At 44.7% G+C, this 22,958-nt stretch overlaps 1 protein-coding gene across 1 annotated transcript in view; it reads right to left on the bottom strand.

Moving 5' to 3' along the window:
* Positions 1-13,945, bottom strand: part of RBP2 (retinol binding protein 2) — a 40,703-nt gene extending 26,758 nt beyond the window's left edge. The window contains exon 1 of the mRNA XM_063115291.1: positions 13,873-13,945. Coding sequence (XP_062971361.1) covers positions 13,873-13,945 — 73 coding nt within the window. The remainder of the gene's footprint in view (positions 1-13,872) is intronic.
* Between the last annotated feature and the right edge of the window lie 9,013 nt (positions 13,946-22,958).

Below are 22,958 nucleotides of genomic sequence, written 5' to 3'. Positions count from 1 at the left end.
CCATTGTGGTCTTTACGTACAACGCAGGACATCAATCACTTTCTAGGTGAGTTGAGTTTTATTTTTCTTCTCAAATTGCAGTCGTGTGACATTGAACAGTCCAAGACTGCCTCACAAAACTCCTGGCTGGGTCGGTGGCTCTGCATTAGTCACCAGGTGACCAAGACTCCTCACTATCAGGGATGCCTGATAGTAGAGGCTAGCCTCTCACTTCTCAGGTCCCTGAAGTGTCACAGGGAAGCCTGTCTCACTTTCTGGAATCTTAGGAAATAAAACTCTTCTCCCTTACCTAAAACAATGGTCAACCAAACTTCTCATGCTCCAGGAGACTCCCCACTGGGATGTCTACTCTGCAACTTAAAGACCCTAGGTCTTGCACCTGATATCCACCCCGAGAGGCTTATCTTCTTGTGTAATACTGCATGGCCTCAATACAAATTGGATAATGAAAGCTGTTGGCCAGAAAACAGCACTTTTGATTTCCAGATTCTCTGAGATCTAGAGAATTTCCTCCATAGCAATGGAGAGTGGCCTGACTTCCCTACATTCAAGCCTTTGTCTATCTCTGCTCCTGCCCGTCTCTATGTTGCTCCTGTAACTCCTACCAAATCCTCTTGCTCAATGAAAACTCATCCAAATCTGCTTCTTCTCCTTTTCAACTGCCCTCCTTGTCACTCAGCGTTGACCAGAAGGCTCCACTGCCTTTCTCTCTTCGATTTTGACCCCGCAGATGCATCTGCAACACCCTGAACTGCCCTGTCTCTGCCTGCCCCTGCCACTGCGCCTCTCCTTATGTCTCCAATCTCTACCCTGGCCTCCTTCTCCTGTACCCTCCCCTCCTTTAACCCGATCTCATGGACTGCCACCTTCACTTTCACCAAAAACCCTAAAATGTCCAGACAATCCTTGCCCCCTTGTCCTATTCTTCCCCTTTGAGAGGTAGTGGGAGCTGACGGCATCATTAGGGTCCATGTTCCCTTTTCCTTCAATGATATGGATCAAATAGAGAAGCGATTAAGATCATATGCCACAGATTCTACTCAATATATAAAGGAATTCCAGTATCTCTTTCAATCCTACGATCTCACTTGGCATGGCATTTATGTTACCCTCTCTTCCACTTTAACCACAAAAGAGAAGGAGCGAGGCTGGACTGCTGCCCGAACCCATGCAGACACCATGCACACTCAGGATCCTGCCCAATATCCAGTGGGTCTGGAAGCTGTCCTGTAGACTGAACCAAATGGGGACTACCAGATGGGATCCCCAGATAGAAAAAGAAGGGGTCACATGCTCACATGTCTCCTAGAAGGGAGGAAAAAGGCTTATTTAAAGGCAGTCAATTATGACAAAATCAAGGAAGTTACTCAGGAACCAAAGAAAAACCCTGCTCTTTTTATGTCTTGACCTTGATTCTGAAACAGAGGGAGGAAAACTTTACATCAACACCCATTTCATTTCCCAATTGGCTCCCAATAGCTGCAAAAAACTTCCCCAAATTAGAGGAGGGTCCCCAAACCCCTCAAAGGGATCTAATAAAACTGGCCTTCAAGGTTTAACAACAGAGAAGAGGAATCTAAAACCTCAAAACTAAAAATGACCAAATCAAATACCAGTTACTGGCTGCTGCTATCTGGTGAAATAAGAAACTGCAAACACCTCAAGGCAAAGCTCATGATAAGCCTCCCATTGCTCCCCCAGGTCACCGCTTCAAGTGCGTAGCAAACCAGGACACAGGGCAAGTGCCTGCCCAAGCCCGAGGCCCCCACCTGGACCTTGTCCACTGTGCAGTAAAACAGGACATCAGGAGGTGGACTGCAGTAAAAGTGTCCCTAGACCCACTCCAGCCACCTCTGTAAGACCTGTAGAGCCTAGTTTGGAAGTGCCCGACCTGTTGGGACTATCTGCTGAAGACTGACTGACAGGGCCTGGGGCTTACGATCCCTGCTGCCATGCCCATCATTGCTTCTGAACCCCAGGTAATAACGGTAGGAGGTGAACTCATCTCCTTTTTATTGGACATGGGGGCCACATACTTGGTGCTCTCAGAATATTTGGGCCAACTCTCTGATTCCTCCAGTTCTGCTGTAGGGGTGGGAGGAAGTCCATTCAAACCAATGGTCACTTCCCTCCTACCTTGCATTCTTTTTAAAGTACCTTTCATACACCAGATTGTGGTCATTCCACATTGCCCTACTCCTATTTTGGGAAGGGACATCCTCACCAAGTTCCAGGCATCCATATACTTTATTCCAAACCCACCTGAACCTCTTCTACTCTTATGCCACCCAGACTCGCTTCTCACCTCTAACCCCCAACCCCCTAATATAGTTAACCCCGAAGTCTGGGATACCACTACTCCTATCACTAAACACCACCCCTCACTCAAAATACAAGTTAAAGACCCTTCCACGTTCCCTCACCAAGCCCAATATCCAGTCAGTAAAGAGAGACTCCAGGGACTTAAGCAGGGTATTCAATGGCTACTCCAGGCTGGTTTATTAAAAAGAACCCACTCTCCATACAACACCCTCATCCTACCTATTAAATAAACCAGTGGCACATATTGCTTGATCCAAGACCTTAGACTAATAAACCAGACGTTCATTCCCACCTATCTGGTGTTCTCTAACCCCCCAACCACTTATCATTTCTCTGAAATTGACCTCAAAGATGCTTTCTTTACCATTCCCCTGGACCTTTCATCTCAACCCCTATTCACTTTCACCTGGATGGACCCTGACACCCAGACTTCCACCCAATTAACTTGGACCATTCTCCCCTGGGGATTCAGGAACATCCCCCATTTTTTCGGACAGGCCCTCACCTCTGACCTCTCCTCTCTGGGTCTGTCCCCAAGTACTGTCCTCCAATACACAGATGACCTTTTACTATGCAGCCCTTCAAAAGAAATATCAGAAAAACACACTGCCCAACTTCTAAACTTCTTGGCAGACAGAGGCCACCATGTGTCCCCATTCAAAGTCCAGCTCTCTCAAGCTCAAGTCACCTACATGGAACTCATGCTCTCCCCCAGTCACAAGTCAATGACTGCAAACAGAAAATCCCTTATTCTGCAATAGCCTACCCCAGCCTCCAAGAGGGATATCCTGTCCTTCTTGGGACTGGCTGGCATTTTTAGGCTGTGGGTCCCCAATTTTGGGATCTTAGCTAAATCATTGTATGAAGCCACTCTTGGCTCCTTAGATGAGCCTCTTATTGCTCCCAAATCAATCCAAACTCCTTTCCTTTAACTCAAACAAGCCCTAACCCAGACAGCTGAATTGGGACTCCCTAACCCCTCCCAGCTTTTCTACCTCTTCATCCACACAAGAGAAGGTTTCGCTTTGGGCATACTCACACAAAAATGGGGAGAGATATTTCAGCCCATAGCTTACTTATCAAAACAGCTGGGGTCAGTAATCCAGGGATGGCCAACTTGTTTAGAGGATCTGGGAGCAGCAACCCTGCTAATTCCAGAAGCCCAGAAGCTCACCCTGTGACAGCCACTAACTCCTTGTCCTCTCACAACCTAAAAGAACTGATCACACATAAAGCTCTTTCCTTTCTTTCCCTGTCTCGCATACAACAAATGTATGCTTTATTAGTTAGCAACCCTGCTACTACTTTCCAAAAATGTGCCTCCATCAATCCTGCTACTCTGCTCCCCATGCCAACCACACCCGAACCTACCCACTCCTGCACAGAAATGATAGACTTCCTACTCTCCCCTTTCTCACACATCAGTCAGTCAAAGCTACCAGATACTCCAGCCTGGTTTATTGATGGCAACCTCAATCCCAATTCCAGAAAGGCAGGATATGCCATTGTGACTCATGCCCAAGTCATTGAGGCAGACCTTCTGCCAGCCGTCACCACTTCCTAACAGGCAGAACTAATTGTTCTAACAGGAGCCCTCACTCTGGTTAAAGACACCACCACTAACATTTACACTGATTCTAAATATGCCTACAGTATCCTACACTCATACACAGTTATCTGGCAAGGAAGGGGATACCTAACTACCAAAGGAACTCCCGTTATAAACAGAAACCTCATCCACAAACTCCTACAGGCAGTCAAGCTTCCAAAGGCAGCCACCGTCAAACATTGCAGAGGACAGCAGTCCCCCACTGATCCCATTGCTCAAGGAAACAGTTTTGCAGACACTGAGGGAAAACGTGCAGCCACCTCCCAACATAACAAGATCACGGCCATAACTTCCACATATTCTCCAACACACTGTCCACAAGAACATTTACGTGATTGCCAAATGGGAGCTGAGATACAAGGAGACTGGGTCTACTTACATAACAAAATAATCCTACCTCACAACCAACAAACCCACATCTTGCAAGATATCCACAATCACTTCCATGTGGGATTCAAACCTCTTCTAAAACTCATTCAAACCCAAGTGTGTTGTCCCAACCTATTCTCACAACTACAACAAATTACTACAGACTCCACTGTCTGTGCATCCACCTCCCCTCAGGGAAAAGCCTCACCACACCCTTTCTACCCACCAAATCACAGGACACTTCCTGGGACAGAAATGGCAATTAGGCTTCACTCATACGCCCACTGTCAAACAATTCCACTATCTCCTCACCACTGGTGGATACTTTTACGGGGTAGATAGAGGCCTTTCCCACAACCTCAGAGAAGGCCAAGAGGTGGCCAGAATACTCATAACAGAAATCATTCCCCGTTTTGGACACTCTACAACAATTCAATCAGACAATGGGCCTGCTTTTACTGCTAAGGTCACCCAAGAAATAATCTCCATAGTAGGAACCAAATGGAACTTCTACATCCCTTTTAGACCTCAATCCTTAGGCAAAGGGCTAATGGCTTATTAAAACAACATCTTACCAAACTATGTTTAGACTTTGAAAAACCATGGACACTCCTCTTACCCCTCGCTTTAATGAGATTACATGCCCTCCCCTGAAAACCAGCAGATCTCAGTCCCTTTGAGTTGATGTCTGGTTGGCCTTTTGTAATCCAACAAGTGTCTGTTCCTCCACGCGGAGACACAACTCCTTGTTTCTCAGACCTATGGCCCACCACACACTCCCCCCAACACCTAGTGAGGGAACATGCCAACACCATGCTCCCATAGCCTGCCCTACGCTATGATCCCACCTCATTAAATATACAGCCAGGGGACTGGCTTATGGGTCCATCAACCTTCTTCAGATTTAAAACCTAGATGGAAGGGACCCCATCAAGTAGTCTTAACCACACCCACCACAGCCAAACTGCAGGGATTCTCACATTGGCTACACCATTCAAAATTTAAAAAGGCTCCAGACCCGGAGGGGATGCCTCCTCAAAACCCATCTCTCCAAAATCTGTCACCTCCTTCTCATTACAGAATAACCAACACTGGCCCCACCACTGTCTGGCTCTCTCAGATACCAGAGGGACAGGCTAGTACAGATGAGTCACAGCACGACCGCCCCAGTCCTCGGCCTCCTCTCACTCCTGGGCCTTCTGACTCTCTTCACGCTCCTGCTCTAGGTGCCTTCCTTTATATCCTACATCTCAGCCTCTCGTGGTGCCCTTTTCAACACTGCCCACCCCCCGAGTTAAACCTCCAAGGAGATTTCAGCAACCCCGGAGTGGCCAACTTCAATTTAGGTCAGTTATAGAAGTTTACTTTTATTACCTACACCCTCCTGTTTGCCAAATATACTCCGTAATGCTCGGGTCACACCTTCTGCTCATCCTCACCATAAATATCTTCACTACTCAGTCCAGCCATCAAATCAATAGCTGGATCTCTTTCATAAACCTTACACAGCCATTCCTAAACCAGTCACATTCTCCCCTGTCTTTCTACTCAAACTCAACAAACTTCAGCCTTCCCGGCTAACCTAACTATCTGGATAAGATCTTCCATGAGCTACACCTACAAATTTCTGCTGAGTCCTTCCCTGAACCCTTAGATTTTTTTCTCACTCCTAAAACTCAATCTCCCAATCTCACACACTCACCCCTCATCTGTGGCCAGCAGACCAGAAACATACTTATAACTAATAGCACCCCAGATAATACAATATCTTAAACCCAAGTGGATTGAATTATGTCCCCCCAAAACTCACTGAAGCTTTAATTGTGTCCCCCAAGTTTTATGTATTAGAAACTTAGCCCCCACTGTGACTGTTAAGAGAGTGGGAAATCCTATTATGGTAATTGAAAGGTGGGGCCTTGAAAAGGTGGTTGGATTGTAGGACCATGCAGTAGTGAATGAATTAAAAATGGTGGTCAGGGGTGTGATTCTGAAGGCTTAAAAAAGAAGAGGAGAGTCTGTCTATCTCCGCTCTGCTCTCCCTGCTTCCACCATCTTGCAATGTGAGACCACTGGGTCACTGTCACCACGACCAGATGGGCTTAGAACGTCCCAGCTTCAGAAACAAACAAAATAAATTTTCTTTTCTTTATAAACCACCCAGTTCCACGTATTTTGTTATAGCCACACAAAACAGTCTAAGATATCTGGGGCCCCATATCTACTCATACATACCTTGTTTCTCAAGCACCCCTTTGCATTCACCGATCATTCTTGGGCCAAACCTATAGAACCTTTGTTGAACAGCTCCCCACTGAACAATGTCAACCAAAGCCTCAAATTCCCTAACACAAAATTATCCACCCAAGTTTGGAGGAACAATCTCTGCTTCTCAGGCTCCCCATCCATCTCCTGGAATAAACCTGCTCTTACCATTACCCCCAAACCAACAACCCCAACCACTTTATGCCAGCGAACGTCACCACATACCCAGCTGGAAGGACTGCCTTGGTGAAAATGCTTCGACAAGTCTTCCTGTCTTGCTTCTCTCTCTCAACGCATCTTCCCAACTACAACTCCTCACAGACAGCACCCACTTCTTCCTCTCACTTGGAAACCAGCATTCGTCTCTCTCCCACCAGCATTCCCTACCAGCCCCTAACTGGTGCCACCCTCTCCAGAGCCTACTCAGTGTGGGACCTGGAGGACACCAAGCAAACCCCAGGGCTAGCCACTGTCACCTATAGCTTCTGTCTTACTACCTGGGTGTCTTCTTCCTCTGTGGCCCCTCATCCTGCCTCTGCCTTCCCTCTAACTGGTCTGGCACCTGTACCTTAGTGTTCCAGATCCCCACTGTTACTTGACTGCCAAACAGTCACACTGTTCAGGTTCCCCTTCATGCCACAGTTCCCTCCTCTGTGGCCCATCATAAGTGGGCTGCTCCACTCCTCATCCCGTACTGGCTACCCCAGGAATTTCCACTGCTCTAGGGACAGGAATAGCTGGTGTTACCACTGCCACAACCTATTTCCAACAACTGTCAAAAGTCCTCTGTCATACTCTAGATGGAATGGCCTCCACTCTTACCACCATGCAAAATCAAATAGATTCACTGGCAGGAATGGTTCTTCAATATAGAGGGGCCCTGGACATCGTAACTGCTGAAAAAAGAGGTACCTGTCTCTTCCTAGGGGAAGAATGTTGTTTTCATATTAACCAGTCTGGAATAGTCTGAGATGCAGCAAAAAAACTACGTGACAGGTCATCTCAAATTCAACAAACAACAGACATGTCCTGGTCATGATGGCCCCAGGGGGTCTCCTTTCTAACCCCTTTGCCAACTCCTCTTCTGCTTCTAGTTCTAGGCTTAACAATAGGACCTTTTTTATTTCAAATGCTCTTCGCTTTCATCCGATGAACCACGGAGTCCACTGCTGCCCAACAGTTCAAAATGGTCCTCGTGCTTCAAGCTGTTTGATACCAATGGTTACCACTGGGCTCCTCAAACACCCCGTAACTTTCATCATCCCTAATCAGCTTGAAGCAGATACAGAAGCAAAGATCTTCACCCCACCCCCCTTCTCCCTTCATATATATATATGTGTATGTATATATAAAGGGAAGAATCCTAGGCTCGCAGTCAGCTTAGCATAAGCACAGCCGTGTTGACTGCCCCCTCACCCCGACCCCGCCTCCCTTTCCCTCAAAGCCCGTGTGCTCTGATAGGTACATCTGGTACAAAACAGGATCTTGTAAAAAATAGGAAAACCATGAAGCTGTTAGTGCTCAGAACAGCTGCCCAACCCCCTCTCAGAACTTAGGCTCTTCCCTCAACCCCTTCCTTCCCAAATCCAAACCCTATAAAGCCTCTGCTAATCTGTATGGGGGTGGAAAAATGATCTTTCAGTTTCCCCTCCAGATTCACTGGAAATAAACTACCTCATGTGATAAGGTTTGGTTAGGAGTCCTTTAGTCTGTCTGTCTCGCTGACCTAACACCAGTCATTCAGGCCTAAGCCCGGAAGCCATCGTCACCTCCTGCATTTCCTCTCACTTCATGTTCATCTGCAAGCCCTGTTGGCTTCACCTCCAAATCCTCATATATGCTGAATCCATCCTCTCCTCTCCAGCCGCACAGGTACCGCCCTAGCCCAAGCCACCGTCATCTCCTGCCGGGGCAACGCAGCAGCCTCCTAACGGGCCTCCCTGCTTTCAGCCTTGCCCTTCTGTGGTTCCTTCTCCACACGGTAGCCATAGTGATCCTTAAAGAAAATAAGGAGGATTGACTCTGTCTTCCCATCACAAGGCCGGCACAGTCTGAACTCTGCCCACCTGTCCCCCTCATCCCCTCCCAGGCCTTGCACCTGTTCAGCACACTCCCCGCACAGCAGCCTTCCTGTATTCTTGGACACGCCCAAAGCCCGTGCACCCCCTGGTCCCTGTGCCAGGAACAACACTGCTCAGCGTTTGAGCTTTAGCTCCACTTTCCCCTCCTCAGATGGCCTTCCCGGACCTCCGTCACTCTCCACCCCATCATTCTTTTTTGTTATCTTTACAACACTCACCACTACCTAACATCATCTTAAACTATTTGTTTCCTACTTGTTTGCCACCAGCATGTAAACTCCATGACTGCAGGGAACTTGTCTGCTCACTCCCCACATATTGCCAGTACCTAGAACACTTCCTGACATGTCATAGAGGCTCAGTACATTCGTTGAAAACTAAATAAGTAAAATGAAGTGATGTATACGAAGCTCTAGCACAGTGCTTATCACGGTATGAGAAGAGTTTGTGCACATGCCCACCTTTGCAGCTAGACTCTGAGATCCTAAATAGTCAGGGTGTGATTTTGCACATTGCAGATACTTGGGAAACATTTCCTGGTGAGATGGCTCGGGTAGGGACTGTGTGACTTCACACCACCTTCCTGGTGGAGCTTTCCAGAGACCCACTAGAACTATTTTGCATAGTCACTGCCCTTTTAAGTCTGTGCGTGTTAATTTAAATGAAAAAGATAGTCTTCATAGAAAATGATCCTCACCTTCTTTTGTGAATTAAGAGAAGAATGAGGTTTTTCCAAATAGTTTCAAGTTATGGAATAAAGATTCCTAAAAATCGGTCTAAACTGAACATTATCTCAGTAATTTTAGGACACACACCTTCCAGTATGTACCCCCTCTTCACTGATGAAAGTTGCAAGGTCATTTTTCACTTTCTAGGCTGACTCCTCTTGCCTCTTCCCCACCCAGTCACCAAATCCAGTCTGGTTCCTGCTCTGGATGTCTCTCTGCTCACCCCTCTTAGCTTTGCATCACCATCTTCCCAGGACCATCGCCATATCCTGTTCATTTCCCTGACAGTCTTGCTGCTGTATTCACCCCATAACTGTCACAGTGAGTGGTGATGGCATCTCTCTTCTCGGCATATACTTCTCCCCAGACCGTCTCCTTGCAGGAGAGGCACACCTCCTTAAAGATCCTTAAAACGTGTGACACACCGCCTTAAAGATCCTGTTGCCTTTCCAGAGTCTCTTCTCTACCCGCACCTTGCACTTCACCCACTGGCAGTACAACTCCTGGTCTCCCGGGCCCAGGCCTGTGCACCTGGGGCCGCGCCTGTGCACATCTCTACAGGGAGCAAGCTTCTCCTTCCTTCAAACCCCACCCAGAAGTACTCAGGACCTCCACTGGCGCGGGGTGCGGGTTCCGCACACCACTCTGCACACTCTTCTTGTGCCTGTTGTTCTATTGTGACCAGAGCCCTTTCAGGCTCAAGCCACAGAATCACCCACTGTCCCATCTGTGGCAGATTATATTTTCTTAAATAGCTGTGACAATATCTCTCATGCCATGTGCTACTCTTACAATGTGGCTTTGACATTCTTCCCACTGAAGGGTGGGGTCTATGTCACTTCCTTTTGAATGCAGGTGGGCTTGTGACACTTTGACCAATAGAATACAGTGGAAGTGATGCCTGGTGATTTCTGAGGCTGGGTCCTACAAGGCCACACAGCTTCTGCCTCCTCTTTCTTCAGGTACAGCCAGCACACTGTGAAGAAACCCAGGCCACGTGGGGAGAGCTCATGTAGATGTCATCAGCCCCCGCTGAGTTCTCAGCTGCCAGCTGTACCAACTGCCAGACATATACAAGTGAGGAGGCCTTTGCGATGGCACCAGCCCTAGCCACTCTCCACCTGCACCCAAGTGACAGCCCCCAAGTGACAACCACCTAGGAGAACCGGTTAACTCCCAGAACTGTGAGAGGTAATAAGAAAATGACTGTGGTTGTTTCAAGCCACTACATTTTGGGGTGACTTACCACATAGTAATGATTTGCCACATCAAAAACAGGAACAGCATTTGTGCATGACTGTAACTTGACTGCCTGCCAGTTTGAGCTCCTTGAGAACAGGTTTGGTCCTGCTTCAGATGGCACAGTCCCTGGCTTCCACGGGCAACTTCCAGAGCTTTGGTAGGGGAGTCGAGTGATTCCCCATCCTGGGCAGAGGTCATGGGCTTTCCCCAGCGTTCCTTCACATTACTGGAACCTCCTTCTCATATCTTCCCTCCTTGCCCCCCCCTTAAAATGATGACCACCCCTCCCACTCCCTCATCCCCTGACCTGGCCTGAAGGAGGACCTCAGGACATGACAAATTCCCCAGGTTAAAGAGTTTACCACGTGCTTTCCTTGCTGTCAAGAAAGAATCTAGAGTCTTAAGAAACACCAGGTGCCCAAGAAGTCAGGAGAGGAGGCACTTTGACCCTTGGCACTCAGTCTTTCAACACTTAATGACTTTGATAATTTGAGGCAATCCTAAAGGTTGCCGTGACGTGTCACTCTGCTGAAGCTGCCAACTGAGTCACAGGGGAGTCCAGTGTGGGGAGTGTCACTGGGCTAGGGACAAAGCCAGCTTGCTGCCTAGACTGGCAACTCAACAGAGTTTCTCCTTCCCTACTGAACCAATAATCTACTGAACCAATGGCCAGGCCCACAGAGAAAGCCAGCTCCTGCTGGGGGTTAAAGAAAGTGACAATTCATAGACAGGGAACGGCATTGTACTTAGTCGTACGGATTTACACATCCAGGGATTTGAAAAGATCACACATACTTCCCAAATGCCAAGGGTCTCAGTGCTGAAAGGGCAATGAAGGCAAGCGTCACTGACTTCTCAGTGTCGGGAAGCACCGCTGCCTTGAGGCCTGGGGTGGAGAAAATCATACTGGGCTGCTTTTAGCAGGTTAGATTGAGCGGCCCCACCTCCCCTGCTTCTGGCTGAGCCTCTTGAGACCTGTCTTCAATCAGTGCCAGTTCCTGCATCTCCTCAACATCCCCATGTCCCCATGGGTAGGTGAGAGGGATCAGTAGTGGGAAGGTGACTCTGGCTGACGCATTTCTCCACAGGGCATTCTGGTCTTGATTTGGGGCAAGTTCCTGGGGCCTGGAGAGACGTGGGCTATCTGCAGCTGGGTAAACCAGGCACCAAGCACATCTACATTCTGGGTTTAGCTAGTATTGCCACCTATGCTATTAATCTTAATCAGCAAAGTGTCGCCCTACCCTCTCCACACTGCAGAGACCCTGGTACAAAGAGGTCAAACAGCTTGCTCATTAGAGTGAAATCAATAAATATGATGTTAAGTGGGAAATTTCGACTGAAACTCTGAGACAAGGAGAATTTAAAAAGCCAATCCAAAACCTCATGTACTGGAGACATCCAAATATTATATTCACGACTCGGAGCCCCTTGCCCATGCTGAGGGTGTAAGTTGGTGTGAAAGAGTGCAGAGGAAGTCTGTTTTTAGAGAGGACTTCTTTGAGAAAGCTGACAGTGCCCCCTGCATCCCCCCAGCTACCAGAGGGCCAGGAGGGTGGTGGGAATGCTGGCCTCCCACCTTAAGCCTGGAGAGATGGGTTTTAGGGGCCCACACTGCAAAGCCAAAAACTAACCTGGAACTGGATTTTAAACCTAAAGTCACCACAAGACGTTTTATTACTTAAGCATAAGCAGCAAAAGACACAAAGTTGCTTTCTAAATATATTCCACGAGTCTGGCTTGTTCAACATACCGCTAAAACCTTGAAACTTCCAAACAGCCCTGTTCAATTTCTTTCAATTGTTCAAAACAACAACTACATCCAACATTATCTACAGACAGGCAAGGCAGATGCTCTTATCCCTAGTTAGTGCATGAGTTAACTTTGGTTCTGAAAAGTTAAAAAAGTGGTTCAAGGTCACAGAGTAAGCCCTGAGCTCTAGCCCCAGCTATGTTGAAACCTATGGTTTGGTTTCCTCATCTGCATGATCATGGTTCAGAATTATAGTTCTGAGCTATGCTCCAAACTATTTACCCATGCCCAGAATCAGAATGCCATGTCCACTGACCACTCATGGCTCTAAAATCATAGGTGCAACAGGGTTGAGGGTGGGACTCTGGTAGGAGGATTTTTGCCTCTTCCTTTCTTCCCCCAAGTATATACAGGTAAAATTGTGATAGCCAGGAGGACAAAAGAAAGCTATTCAGTGTTGGAAACATGTCTAAAGTACATGAAGAAAGCTCCAAGCTCTATACATTGCAAAACACATCATGGCTCTTGTTCATTAACAAGGTGGAAATGTTCATGAAGCTAGTAGTTAATTGCACAACAAAACCCATGATTTCCATTCTTAGAGAGACTTCCCACCATGATATCCAAATTATTGAACCTCTGGCCCCACCTGTAGCCATTTTTCTCAGGCTGCATGTGGGGGAAGTTCCAGCGAGATAACTCTGCATGTGGAGGACTTTATGGTTGGAAAGGTGACCAGGAGGCTGCGGTAGGAATGAAATAGGACAGGCAGCCAAAGCTCCTTGCCCCGTGCCTGGAGCACGGGAGGAGCCAGCAACTGTGAGCTCCTCTCTGTGGACCCACTCACTCTGGTTTCACGTACAGCCTGTAGGCTGGACGGGGCTACGTGTTTTCTACCAGCCCCGCAAGAAACCCACCCTGTAGGCAACTCAGGACATCCACTGACGAGAGCCCTTGGCCTGGAGCTCAGTTCAGAAGTCAGATAAGCAGTGGTTGTTTGAGAGGTATGATAAACGCCTCTTCTAGCCTTCTGTGGGCCTGATTTTCCCTAGGCTAAAAGATTTGTTAGCCCCTTCTTTTCAGCTTCCCTATTACAAAGCTGACAAAAGAGCAATGCAGGTGTCATTTGTCGGTAATATCAGGTCCAACTGGTTATCAAAGCAATGGTGATCACAGTCAGAAGAGTGATTGCGTTATCCCCTCAAGTTTGGTTTTATTCTGTGTGTGCATGCGCGTGTGTATGTGTTTATCCTCCATTCAGTGTTTCACTGGGCACTGTACTAAGAATGTTCTAACCATTATCTCATTTATTGTTATTCCCAATTTGCAGGTGAGGAAACTGAGCCTCAGAGAATTTGTTTAACTTGCCTGATTTCACACAGCTGTGGGTGAGAGGAGTGAAGATTTGCACACAGGTCTGTTGAGCTCCATGGTGGCACTGTCTAGAGGGGCAGACCACAGTGCAACCAACATCTCTTCCCTACCCCATCCCCACCTGCCCCTTACCTAGGGCCTTCATGTAGCCTTCAAAGTTGTCATTACTCTCCATCTCCCAGATTCCATTCTGGTTCCTTGTCATGGTGGCAGACTCTGGTTTAGGGCAGGTGTGGGGTAGACGTTAAGGAGCAGGCTTCAGGGAGAATGTGTTGGAGTGAGCTATTTTATAGCCTAGTGGACCAGGTTTATGGCTCTGAAGATAACAGATTCAAAGGTCATAAGTGTAACTCAAAGAACTTTCCTTTCCATTATAAATTTCAGGAGGATTATGGGCTTCCCAGGCACAAAGTCCTGGTGACTTGCACCATACACAGGACTCTGGAGCAGCTCATTTTTGGCAGGCTGGTAGCGTGGCTCAGGCCAAGTCCAAAGGCCTCAAAACCAGGGAAGCTGATGGTGTCCTTGGTGAAAATTCTGGAACCCAAAAGCTGAAGAGTCTTGAGCTCTGATGTCCACGGACAGGAGAGAAGAGTGTATCCCAGCTCCAGCAGATCGAGAGAGAGAGAGCTTCACCTCTTTCCTCTGTCTTTTGTTCTCTTTGTAACCCCAGCAGATTGGATGGTTCCCACCCACATTGAGTGGCCTGGGTCTTTCCCACCCAGGCCACTCAGACTCTCATACTAATCTCCGCTGGAAACACCTCATGGACACACCTAAAAAGATAGCTTTGCTAGGTTTCTCAGCATTCCTTCATCTAACCAAGTGGACACCTAGAATTAACCTTCACAGGGCATCAGGAATAAGTACAATTTGTAACAATGTACATGCTAGTAATATTCATTTGATCAACATATGTCACTGTTGAACCCCCAAAATATGTATAATCAATTATGATTCAATAAAAATTAAAAAAAAACAAGCCCCCAGCTTACTACAATTAGCAACCCCTTTCTTGTCATCAACCCCCTCCCCTACCAGACCAGCTTTTCTTTACATTCTTGCAAGTTACACGATACCGGTATCCAGTTTATAGACGGCCTGTCATGGGACTTTTCTTCATAGTCGCGTGAGCTAATTCCCCTAATAAATCCCTCTCATATAATTATAACATATCCTATTGATTCTGTCTCTTTGGAGAACCCGACTAATACAGATTGTGGTCCTTCTGGGTTTCCAACTTGTTTGAGACCTGTTACCCCTTTCTTTTAGCCTATTTCTCCCTTTTGGAATGGGAATATGTACCCTATGTTTGTCCCACCATTGTATCTTGGAAGTAGATAACTTGTTTTTAATTCACAAATGGAACTTTGAACTTTGGACCTTTGAGTTAAAACAAGTTAAGACTTTGGGGAGGAAATGAATGCATCTGCATGTGAAAAGGACATGAATTTTGAGGGGCCAGGGGCAGAATGCAGTGGATTGAATCATGTTCCCCCAAACTCCTTGAAGTTTGAATTGTGTCCCCCAAGTTTTATGTATTAGAAGCTTTTATGTATCAGAAACTGTGACTGTTAAGAGGGTGGGAGATCCTACTATGGTAATTGAAAGGTGAAGCCTTGAAGAGGTGATTGGATTGTAGGACTGTGCAGTAGTGAATGGATTAATAGACATGTAGACATGTCTCCATGTCTATCTTTCTGTCTCTCTCTGCTTCCACCATCTTGCAATGTGAGAGCCCTGGGTCACTGTCACCACCACCAGATGGACTTTGGACTTCCCAGCCTCAGAAACTGTAAGCAATACATTTCATTTTCTTTATAAATCACCCAGTTCAATGTACTTTGTGATAAGCAACAAAAACGGACTAATACGGGAATTCTGGTCAAGATGGTGGAGTAGTTGGTTCCTAGTGTCGCTCTCACCCTTCAAGTGACCAATTTGCAGCTGTTGAGGAGCAGAGACAGAGGACCCGAGACCTGCACTGGAGCAGATGGGAGCCGCCCGCTGTGGGACCCCAGTTCAGGTTGCTCCCCATTCTGTAGAGAGACTTTAGAGCTTCTGGGCACACATGCCCCAAGGCAGGCAGGGTGGGAATTCTGGCCCAGGCTGGTCCTGCTGCTGGGAGAGACCTAACAGCCTCGGGGCTCCCACACCCCGAGCCAGCCAAGCCAGAGAAGGTAGGTGGGGTGGGACTTCTGTCCCAGGCTGGTCCCTGCCTCTGAGAGTGACTTAAGAGGCTCTGAGCCCCCACACCCCAAGCCAGCTGAGCCAGAGAAGGCAGGCAGGGTGGGAATTCTGGGCCCGGCTATTTTCTGCTGTCCAGAAGTGTCAGTTCCTTCGGGATCTAAGCCAGACATCAGGGTGAAATGAGTGGACTGTGATACCCCCAGCCACAATAACAAAACACCAAAGGAAAGATACCAGAAATATGAAAATTCAAGAAAGTACACCACCACAAAAGGAAATTAATAACTTTCAAGTGCTAGATCCTATAGAACAGGAAGTCTTTGAAATGACAGACAAGGAATTTAGAGTAACAATTCTAAGGAAACTAAATGAGATACAAGAAAACTCAGTTAGACAACACAATGAAATGAGAAAAGATATACAGGATCTGAAAGAAGAAATGTACAAAGAAATCAATGCCTTGAAAAAGAATGTAGCTGAGCTTGTGGAGCTAAAGGATTCATTCAAAGAAATAAAAAAACACAGCAGAGAGTTTAACCAGCAGACTTGAACAAGCAGAAGAGAGAATTTCTGACCTTGAAGACAGGCTGTTTGAATTATCATAGGCAGACCAGAAAAAAGAATAAAAAAAATTGAAGAAAATCTAAGAGAGTCTACAGACAACCTAAAGCACTCAAATATCTGAATCATGGGTATTCCAGAAGGGGAGGAAAAAGGAAATGGCATTGAAAATATATTCAATGAAATAATAGCAGAAAACTTCCCAGGTATGGGGAAAGTTACAGATCTCCAGATTCAGGAAGCCCAAAGATCACCAAACACATTCAACCCAAAAAGGTCCTCTCTAAGACATGTGATAATCAAACTGACAAAATTCGAAGACAAAGAGAGAATCTTAAAAGCTGCAAGAGGGAAGTGGCAAATCACCTATAATGGAGCCCCAATCAGAATAACATCAGACTTTTCATCAGAAACTCTAAAAGCCAGAAAAGAATGGTATGATACATTCAAAACACTAAAGGACAGAAATTTCCAGCCAAGAATACTTTACCCAGCAAGGCTATCCTTCCGAAATGAAGGATAAATAGTATATTTCTCAGACAAACAAAAACTGTGGGAGTTCGCTACCACACGGCCAGCCCTACAAGAAATTCTCAAGGAAGTACTGGGTTTGATACCACAAAAACAACCATCACTGCTATGAATATGCAAGAAAGAACAATAACTATGAGCAAAACAAAAATGCTAACAAAAGAGAGAAACAAAGTTTATCTATCACCCAAGAAACCAACAAATAAAGAAGACAAACAGAAAATTAGAAAGAAAGGAACAAAATATACTTAAGACATCTAAACAAAAATCAGTAAAATGCTAGGAGCAAATCAACACCTTTCAATAATAACTCTAAATGTAAAGGGGTTAAATTCCCCACTCAAAACATACAGACTAACTGACTGGATTAAAAAGACGGACCCAACAATATGCTGTCTTCAAGAGACCCACTTGACCTGTAATGACACATATAGACTAAGAGTGAGAGGACGGAAAAAGATATATCATGCAAATAGAAATGAAAAATGAGCTGGAGTAGCTATTCTTATATCAGATAAAATAGACTTTAAAGCAAAAACCATTAAAAGAGATAAAGAAAGCCACTATATAATGAAGAAAGGATCTATCCATCAAGAAGACATAGCAATCATAAATATATATGCACTTAATGTTGGACAGCCAGATTTACAAAGCAAACACTATTAGATCTAAAGAAAGAGATAGACACTAACACCAAAATAGTGGGGGACTGGAAGACCCCACTCTCATCATTGGACAGATCATCTAGGCAAAAAAATCAACAGAGGAACACAGGATCTAAATAACATATTAGACCAATTGGATTTGGTAGATATTTACAGAAAATTTCATCCAACAACCTCAGAATATTCATTCTTCTCATCAGCACATGGAACATTCTCTGGGATAGACCACATGTTAGGTCACAAAGCAAGTCTTAACAAATTCAAAAAAATTGGAATTATTACATGTATTTTTCTTATTGCAATGGATTAAAATTAGAAATCAATAATGAATGAAACCCTGAAAACTATACAAACACATGGAAATTAAACAACATTCTACTTAATGACATGTGGGTCCAAGAAGAAATTAAACAGGAAATCAAAAAATTTCTTGAAACTAATGAAAATAATGACATATCATACCAAAACCTGTGGGATACTGCAAAAGCAGTATTAAGGGGGAAATTTATCACATTAAATGCTTACTCCAGAAGAATGGGAAAATGGCAAATAAATAACCTAACACTTCACCTTAAAAATCTAGAAAAACAAGAACAATCCAAACCTGCAGTTAGTAGACAGAAAGAAATAATTAAGATCAGAACTAAATGAAATAGAAACATGAAAAACAATAAAAAAGATCAATGAAACAAAAAATTGTTTTTTTGAAAAGATAAATAAAATTGACAAGCCATTCACAAGGCTAACTAAAAAAAGAGAGAGAAGACATAAATAACAAAAATTAGAAATGAGAAAGGTGATATTACAACTGATACCTCCAAAATACAAGGAATCATTAGAGACTACTATAAACAAATATATGACAACAAATTTGAAAATCTGGAGGAAATGGATAAATTTCCGGATGCATACAAATTACCAAAACTGAGCCAAGAAGATATAGAATATCTGAACAGACCAATAACAATAAAAGAGATTGAAGCTGTTATCAGAAGGCTTCCAACAAAGAAAAGCCCAGGACCAGACAGGTTCATTGCAGAGTTCTACCAAATCTTCAAAGAGGAACTGATACCCATTCTCTACAAACTGTTCCAAAAGATTGAAACAGAGGCCATCCTCCCAAACTCATTCTATGAGGCAAACATCACCCTGATACCAAAACCAGACAAAGATGCATCAAAAATAGAAAACTACAGGCCAATATCCTTGATGAATATAGATGCAAAAATCCTCAATAAAATACTAGCTAGCAGAACACAGCAACGCATACACAAAATTATATACCATGATCAAGTGGGATTCATTCCAGGGATGCAAGGTTGGTTCAACATATGCAAATCAATAAATGTGATATACACATTAATAAAAGCAAAGACAAAAACCGCATGATCATCTCTATTGACACTGAAAAAGCATTTGGCAGAATTCAACATCTTGTCATGATAAAGACTCTACAAGTTAGGCATAGACGGAAAGTATCTCAACATAATTAAAGCTGTATTTGACAAACCCACTGCCAATATCATCCTGAATGGGGAAAAGCTGAAAGCTTTTCCCTTAAAAACAGGAATGAGAAACGGATGCCCACTCTCACCACTCCTATTCAACATAGTGTTGGAAGTACTAGCCAGAGCAATCAGAGAAGAGAAGGAAATAAAGGGCATCCAGATTAGAAAGGATGAAGTCAAGCTGTCCCTGTTTGCAGATGATATGATCCTATATATTGAGCAGCCTAAAACTTCTATTAAAAAAACTCGTAGAGTTGATAAATGATTTCAGGAAAGTTGCAGGATACAAAATCAACACACAAAATCAGTAGCATTTCTATACTCTAACAGTGAACATGCAGAAAAAGAAATCAAGAAAGCTAGCCCATTTACAATAGCCACCAAAACAATAAAATACTTAGGAATAAAACTGACCAAGGACGTGAAAAATCTCTATGAAGAGAACTACAAACCACTGTTGAGAGAAATTAAAGAGTACACAAGCAGATGGAAAGATATCCCATGGTCTTGGATTGGAAGAATTAACATTGTGAAAATGTCCATATTACCCAAAGTGATCTACAGATTCAGTGCAATCCCCATCAAAATTCCAATGACACATTTCTCAGAGATGGAAAAATCTATCCAGACATTTATATGGAATAACAAAAGACCACACATAGCCAAAGCAACCCTGAGCAAATAAATAAATAAATAAATAAATAAAATAAAATAAAATAAAGCTGGAATCATAACACTACCTGACTTTAAACTATATTACAAAGCTATAATAACCAAAACAGTATGGTACTGGCATAAAAATAGACACATGGATCAATGGAATAGAATAGAGACCACAGAAACCAATCCATCAGATAGCTGCCTACAGCTATCTGATCTTTGACAAAGGCAGCAAATCTATATACAGGGGAAGAGACTGCCTTTTCAACAAGTGGTGCTGGGAAAACTGGATACTTGTATGTAGGAGAATGAAACTAGACCCATACCTTTCACCACATACCAAAATTAACTCAAAATGGATTAAAGAATTAAATATACATCCCCAAACAATAAAACTCCTTAAAGAAAACATAGGGGGAACATTCCCGGAAGTAGGAGTGGGTACAGAATTCATGAATAGGACCCAAAAAGCACAGGCAATTAAAGGTGAAATAAACAAATGGGGTTATATCAAACTAAAAAGCTTCTGCACAGCAAAAGAAACAATAAACAGAGTAAAAAAACAACCAACAGAGTGGGAGAAAATATTTGCAAAATATACATCTGACAAAGGATTAATATCCAGAATATACAAGGAACTCAGACAACTTTACAGCAAAAACCCAAATAACCCAATTAAAAAATGGGCAAAGGAGGTGAATAGGCATTTCTCAAAGGAAGATATATGAATGGCCAACAGGGACACAGGAAAAAATGCTCAACCTCACTCAGCATCCGGGAAATCAAAACCATACTGAGATACCGTCTCTCTAGTTAGAATAGCTAACATCCAAGAGACCGAGGATGTGTGTGTGAATTTATTTATTTATTTTTATCTCCCACCAGTAAGTGAGAACATGTGGTATTTCTCTTTCTGTGCCTGACTTGTTTCACTTAATATAAAAAAAAAAAGAAAAAAAAAAACTGGGGGGAGAAGAAGACATAACAATTACAATTCCTCGAAGTTGACACGACAACTAAACAGAAAGGACATTGTTGGGTGGGAGGGGGGAGAGGGAGGAGGGAGGTGTAAGTCTGGCCCAAAAGCATGAATCTTACTTGCTGGGAAGGCTCATCTCGCAAAGACCAGGAGACAGAGATCGCTGCAATCAAGCAAGAGGTTTTTTATTTCCAGCATGCTGGGGTCACTCCTTCTTCAGGACAGACACGGCCCCGAGCTCTTAACAAGAGCACTTTTTATACAGTTTGGTAGGCAGACTTTGGCAACAGGATGAGTTGTATACAGCTTATTGGTCACCTGAGGTGACTTTTAAATTCACTGGTGGCTTTCAGTGGGGTGGTATAAAGATGAGGAACTGGGGAATTGCCCAATAGCACACCCCTTGTGTGGTTAGGCCCTTCCCAGAACTGGGTAAACTTTGGGCGGTTTGGGAAGTCCTTCATCTGCCCTTACTAGAAAGTCCCACCCGCAGGGGCTTGTAAAACCTTGCGCAAGCTAATTACAGAAGCAGAAAAGCTAGTCAGTTAATATTTAAGGGTGGGGGAAGGGGTTCAGGTCCACAGAGGGAGGTTTCAGTGATGGGCCACAATAATCAACCATTAATAAAGTTTAAAAAAAAAAATAAATAAATAAATAAATAAAACCTAAAAAACAAACAAACAAACAAACAAACAAAAACCCAAAAGACCGAGAATGATAAGTGCAGGAGAGGTTGCGGAGAAAAAGGAACTCTCATACACTGTTGGTGGGGCTGCAAAATGGTGCAGCCTTTATGGAAAATGGTATGGACGTTCCTCATACAATTACAGATAGATCTACCATATGTCGCAGCGATTCCACTGCTGGGAATATACCCAGAGGAATGGAAATCATCATGCTGAAGGGATACCTGTACTCCAATGTTTACTGCAGCTCTATTTACAATAGCCAAGATCTGGAACCAGCCCAAATGTCCATCATCTGATGACTGGGTAAGGAAACTGTGGTATATCTACACAATGGAATACTATTCTTCTATAAAAAAGAACAAAATACTACCATTTGCAACAGTATGGATGGACTTAGAGAAAATTATACTAAGTGAAACAAGTCAGGCACAGAAAGAGAAATACCACATGTTCTCACTTATTGGTGGGAGCTATAAATAAATAAATAAACACACAAACAAATAAAGGTTGGGGGGGGGGGAAGAAGACAGAATAACCACAAAAATTCCTTGAACTATTTAAGTCAAGTGAACAGATACAATGTGGGGGGTGGTGAGCGGGGGTGGAGAGGAATGGGTAAAGGGGCATGGAACTCAAGTACAATGTATTTTCAGAAGGAAAATTTAAAAAATTTAACCCCCCCCCCAAAAAAAAAGGACTAATACATGCCTCTTGTCCAATCTGTCTCCATCCTCCTCTGCCTCCCTCTTCCCACCAATAATTACCCTAGATTTCTTCTCTCCCTCTGAAAGAGTAATGGTTACTCTGCTGATTTGTTGCCTAGATGATTGTCCAATGCTGAGAGGTGTGTTAGGGTCCCCCAATTTTATTGTAGAGCAGATGCTTCTTCTGTCACTCTGGAATGGCCTTTGTGGAGAGAGACATCCTCTTCTTTGTCTCTGCTGGTGACTCCTTTTGTCAATGCACTCCAGTGGCTGGCAGATCATCTGCATGGTGGTTGTGGCATCTAGCTGCTTTCGTGGCAGCCATGGTTATTGTGGTGGCTGTGGTGGGCCACCCCCATAGAGGTGATGTTTTTGGCATGCTTTTCCGTGCTGGCGGTGTCCCTGGTTGTGGGCGGTGGGGGCTTGGGTTTTAATGGGTATGGAGGGAGGAGGCATTGGCCCTTCTCCACTTCTGCTCCCAGAAGGCAGGGCAGGAGAGCAGGAAGGTCACAAACCCTTATCCCTACCAGGCCCCAGGGATTGAATTGCTCTGGTCCAGGAAGGGGCTCTTTGCAATCTCCTAGTCCTGCCCACCCACCCCACCCTCCCTTACTAACAATCAGGAATACATAGTGCACTGTCAGGGGCCGATCCAGACCACCTCTTCCCACGGGGGCTGTCCCTGCCTTTCCTCCAAGGATCCTTGGAATGCCCTTGGCTATCCCACCCAT

This window comes from Cynocephalus volans, chromosome 11 (genome assembly GCF_027409185.1).
Source record: "Cynocephalus volans isolate mCynVol1 chromosome 11, mCynVol1.pri, whole genome shotgun sequence".
NCBI classification, from domain to species: Eukaryota; Metazoa; Chordata; class Mammalia; order Dermoptera; family Cynocephalidae; genus Cynocephalus; species Cynocephalus volans.
The sequence above is the reverse complement of the archived record's forward strand: the minus strand, read 5'-3'. Positions and strand labels throughout refer to the sequence as shown.